General features: G+C 38.3%; 1 protein-coding gene across 1 annotated transcript; it reads right to left on the bottom strand.

Annotated features, from left to right (window-relative positions):
• Positions 1 to 1,523: 1,523 nt before the first annotated feature.
• Positions 1,524 to 4,950, bottom strand: LOC121965536 (ATP-binding cassette sub-family C member 9-like; the record flags this gene model as incomplete). Its single annotated transcript, XM_042515676.1, has 7 exons — positions 4,793 to 4,950; positions 3,949 to 4,104; positions 3,707 to 3,841; positions 3,118 to 3,280; positions 2,861 to 2,901; positions 1,958 to 2,100; positions 1,524 to 1,632 (listed from the first exon to the last, which is right to left on the bottom strand). Coding segments are annotated over exons 1-7 (888 nt in total), but the record flags the coding sequence as incomplete, so codon positions are not given.
• Between the last annotated feature and the right edge of the window lie 330 nt (positions 4,951 to 5,280).

Consider the following 5,280-nt stretch of genomic DNA (forward strand, 5'->3'; position numbering starts at 1 on the left):
TATAATGGTCTTCCTCCCTATACATTTTTAATCAAAGACTACATTACATTTTTAAAATAATAAAACCGAATATTTTTATTTCGTAAATAGACATAAGCTGCTGTAAATATTTAAGCACTGATTGGGATCACTTTTTCTTATTTGTCAAAATTCATGTGTTTTATTATGAGCCCATCATTGTCGAAAACAGATGAATCTTCCACTGAGGATCAGAGGAATAAAATAAAATCTCATTGCTCTTTAGGATCTCGTCCCAGCAGGAGTCGGCAGCAGGGATGATGTTAAACAACGTCTCTTAAACACCCTTTTAAAGCAACCTGTCGCCAAACTGGAGAGGACGCGAGTCACCTGGAGTAACACGGAGGGAATGCGTGCCGAGCCGTCTGTCACAGCTCATTGATCTAAAGCTCCCGTCCACGAGGAAACTCTGGCTGTTAAACTCAGCACATCAGACACTTTTCTTGGCGTCCTCAGTGCACTTTGTTAACGCCATCTGGTTTAAATACGAGATAAATGTTTGGATTTTTTACAGTTTGAAGCTCTTCATCACTCAGAATAATTAATATGACGTCTGTAAACTGCATGTTGCTGAGATCTAAACTGAGGACTGTGAGAAAAAGAAAATCTTTGCAGGAGCTTCAACCTTTTTTTGGTTTCCCATTCCTAAATATGTGTGCAATGCTACATTGAACAACAGAGATATGCGTAAGTAAGAATAACAATAAAAATACATATAAAATGTGTAAAATTTTAAATATAGCCTACATTCAAAAGTTGGAAGAATATTCCACATTTGAATAATTGCAATACTGCAGTTAATTAACCTTTTGAACCCTAAGCAAATTTGCTTAACTTTTCACAAAAACATGAAAAAAGCAATGATTTATTGAACAAGAAATGAAAAAAAAATCATAAATGTAGTTAAAAATCTGCAAGAAAATTAGTACAACAAAGAAAAGTAAAAGAATGAAAACAGAAAATGACCTGAAAAATGTGAAAAAATATATATAAATAATAATAATATATTAATTTCTGTAACCTTATAATACTATATAGTTTTCTTCATATTTTCCTTAGTTATTTGATAATTTTCTAATGATTCTTTCTTAATTTATAGCTATTTTTTCAGGTAATTTCTTTGTCTTTCTCAATTTATTTGTTTAGCCACTTTTGAGACATTGCAAGCCAGGTTAGTGATTGTTTTCATCTCTATTTTTACATTTAAGTGGCATCATTGAGGCACAAATATTCTTAAAGCCCAGGCTGACCTGAAAACAATGATGTTATTAGCTTGACTATGTATTACAAGGTTGATTCTATATAAACTTTATTATACAATTAATCCAGGTGGACCAAAAATGGCCAAAAATGGATTAGGGCTCAGAGCAATGATGGTTAAAACACACAAAAACACAACCCAGACTGTAAGAAAAAAATGCAGTGTGTCTAGATATGAGGTAAAAATTGATTTAACATTTCCAATGCTTATTTCTGTTGATCGATCCGGTTTCATTAACACTCACCATCCCAGGGTGTTTCTTTCCCGCTTCCATGGAAACAGACATGTCTCCGTTCCTCCAGCTGTCGTCTCCAATTTCGTCACTCTGGAGAAACTCACTGAGCTTCTGGACACTGTCAACACACACACACACACACACACACACACACACACACACACACACACACACACACACGGTCCATGAATAAGTGTGATTGTGACGTTACCAATACCAGCGATCTCTCAGGAGTTTAGAGTTTCTCCTCGCTGCTGTCGGGTTTCCTCCGTGTTCCCTTAATTAGATTCACACCAGGAACCACGTCCAGGTCGTCTTCCTTCTTTAGTCATGTCCACATCCCATCATCCCACTCTCCCTCCGCCAAAAACTGCATTACCAGCTGGCCTCACCAGAAAAGCTCTTCACAACAAGAATGAACACGACGTAAAGTAGACGCTCACCTGACCAGAGCCTTGACAGCGAACCGGACCACAGTGGAGAGCAGGAATAGAGGGGTGACCAGGATGTGGAACAACGCCAGCGCCGCGAAGGCCTCAGAGGGCGTGGGGCCGACTTTATTTATGAAATGATGCGTCACGAACGTCTAAGAGGCAAAATTTTTAGTTATTGATTCTGAAAAAAAATCTTTGAAATTACCTAAATATTTGAGTTGAAGCAAAAAAAAACAGCAAAAAGAACATTTATGGGAAAAAAAATCACCACCTTTTTTTTTTTTATCGATACATTTCCAGGACTTTTCCAGGACTTTTCCAGAACTTTTCCAGCATAAACCATTGAAACTTGAGCAAATTGGTTTGATTTCTTTCAAAAACATTGGGGAAAAAGAGAATCAGCAACTCACCATGACAAATTAAAAAAAGAAAACTTTTTAAAAATCATCTAAAAAGAGAGAGAGAATCATTGGAAAGATATCAACTAACTATGGAAAAAATATCAAGAAAAGCTATATATTTAAAACGACGTTACAGAAAAAAATATTTATTTTATTATCGATGATTATATTATTTTATCAATTTTATATATATACTTACCACTATACTTAAATCTCTTCTTTGAACTTTTTTCATGTCATTTACTGTTTTTGTTCCTTAAATTGTCTTTTTTCTTTCGTTTTTGTCATTTTCAGGTAATTTTCTTCTTGCTTTTTATCCATTCTTTGCTGATTTTTGGGTAATTTCTCGTTACGTTGCCTTCTTTTCATATTTTTGAAAGAAATCAGGTCAAATCGCTCAGGTTTCAAAGGGTTAAAATGTTCCCTTTTAAATAGCTAAACAAAATTCATTCATCATTGTCTTCCTTCTACAGAGGTGTCTCACCACAAGCGTCGTAAAAAATTGTCTTACCGCAAGAACGGCAGCGATGGGAATAGCAGCGTTCATAAAGACTGCACAGAGAGAGAAACCAGCTTTTAATGCACAAAACAAATATTAATAAATGGCACTAAAAGTCAAGATATATGGAAGAAAAATAATAAACTTCACCAAAATACGTTATGTGTTTTTACCAATCCTGACTAAACTCAGAAATAAAAATAGACTAATAAATCCGTCTGCAGTCAACATAATTGAGACTCAGGTCATAGATTTCGTTTTCGTCTTACTGGACATGGACGTGTAGAAAGCGAAGGTCTTGAGGCAGGTGAGCTCTTTGCCTCGTGTTTCCTCGACGCTGTCACAGAAGATGTTCTCCCAGGCGTACAGCTTCAGCAGCTTGATGCCCTTTAAGATCTCTGTGGTCTTTTTCAGGCGATCTGTGGAGTGCTCCTGAACGAGGCAACAAGAGGATAAAAGACGATGTTAATCCATCCCAAATTCACAGACGCTGAGATTTCTGTGCTTGCTTATTATTTTGATGGTTTTATCTCGAGATCACAACTTAATTATTTCAGAATAAGGAAGCTAGTTAATGGAGAAGGTCTGGGATCGTTTTTTTCTTCTCACTTCCTTTCAGATATGTAAACCAAGTCATAATGTGTTTGACCATTTCTTTTGCTTTATGTTTAAGATTCAATTTTATTGTCATTTCGCTGCATATCTGCATACACAGAATGAAACAAAACTCTGTTCCTTACCAGCTCACTGCAGTGCATTTGAGGTTCTGTGATTGTTTATTTCGAAATTTTGCAAAGAAATCTGCAGGAAATATTACGTTTTTTCAAAGCAAAACAAGTGTATAAGTATACTGCTTACTAGTGTGCTCTTCTGTGTGTCTGCCAGCTTGGTCGCTATTCGATACTGAACAGGAGCGAGCAGAACGATGACAGACGCTCCGACTAAAGCACTGCAGCCCAACAAATAGTAGAGCAAGATCACTCCCATCACGATCTGCAAACGAAAAAAAAAACCAAGCAAAGACGACAGTAAAGTCTCCACTGAAACATGACCACAGAGGATTAAATACAGCCAGAAATGAAATGTCCCGCTGGGTCTACCTGTACGGGCATGGCCCACAGGTTGGGGCAGAGGAAGAGGAACCACATCAGCTGGTTTGTTTCTATGGCGACCAGGTTGTTGATCTGCCCCAGAGTCATCTCCCCCATGGACATGTTGGAGGTGGACAGACGCAGGATCTTGTTGTAAATCATCGCCTAGTTAACGACAGAGACACGTACAGTTCATGTTACAACGTCGTCTGCCAGAAATGTGTTTTTGATTTGCAGCAGATTACAGTTTTTATATTCAGTAGTAGCAGTTGTATCATCCTGGGGTTTAGTGGTGGTTGTTTGAGGTACTCATTCATAGTCATTGTATCATCTACAGTAGATGGTGGTCGGCACACTCGTCAGCCAGCATGCCGGTCTTGTGTCAAAGACTGTTTCAAATTGTGTTTTACCCCAAAATTAATCTGAGCCAAACCTTTTCCTTTAAATCACCACAGAGGGAGGCGCTGCACATTTTAATGGAGTGAAATGCAGCTGTGCTGCTGAAGACAGAAATGTCCTCAAGTCTCAAGGAATATGTACTTTTACTCTGAGGAACTCTGTCATGCTGCCCCGTGTGAGTCTCCAAAAATGACTTTAAAAGACATTTTTTTAGTTGATTCTGCACAACACGAGGCGCTGTGAAACGTCTCTGCAGCTGCACGCTGGCAGTCGACTCAGCATTTTAAACGATCTGCTGTCAGATCAGACCGTTTGTGTTATGATCTAATAAATATCTAAGAGCAAACAGCCTCTCCGAAATGTTACCGAGATCGTTCATGTGGACCTTTTCAAAGCAACACCTCAGCACAGAAACAAAACGTCTGAACTCAAGTTTCCGTGATGCTCGGCTCACCAGCAGGGCGCCCCGCAGGTTGATGCCCGTCTCTATGGTGACGTAGTACGAGGCCTGCAGGAAGGTCCGCTGCAGGACTAAAGCCAGGAAGAGGAGCACAGCCAGGACCGAAGTGTTCTGCAGCAGCTCAGTGGAGGACATGAAGTGCACGCCTAATATTTTCTCCTGCAATGAAGCGCACACACACACACACACACACACACACACACACACACACACACACACACACGATATGTTCAAATTAAACATATATCAGCATGACGTTCTTAAAAAGTCTTTTTTGATATTATCACAGCCTGGGATATGTCAATGATTAGCAGCAACATTGTGCAGCGTCAAAAAATGCTCACACTCATACCACTCTGCACACAAAATGAGCTTTTCAAAATCAGGCTATGAAAAATATTATACATTAATATGATTTTTTTTTTTACTTTCAGTGAGTTTTTTTTTCAGTCCTATTCATAAATTTCAAATATTGAATAATT

Source organism: Plectropomus leopardus, unplaced genomic scaffold (genome assembly GCF_008729295.1).
Source record: "Plectropomus leopardus isolate mb unplaced genomic scaffold, YSFRI_Pleo_2.0 unplaced_scaffold2044, whole genome shotgun sequence".
Taxonomy (NCBI): domain Eukaryota; kingdom Metazoa; phylum Chordata; class Actinopteri; order Perciformes; family Serranidae; genus Plectropomus; species Plectropomus leopardus.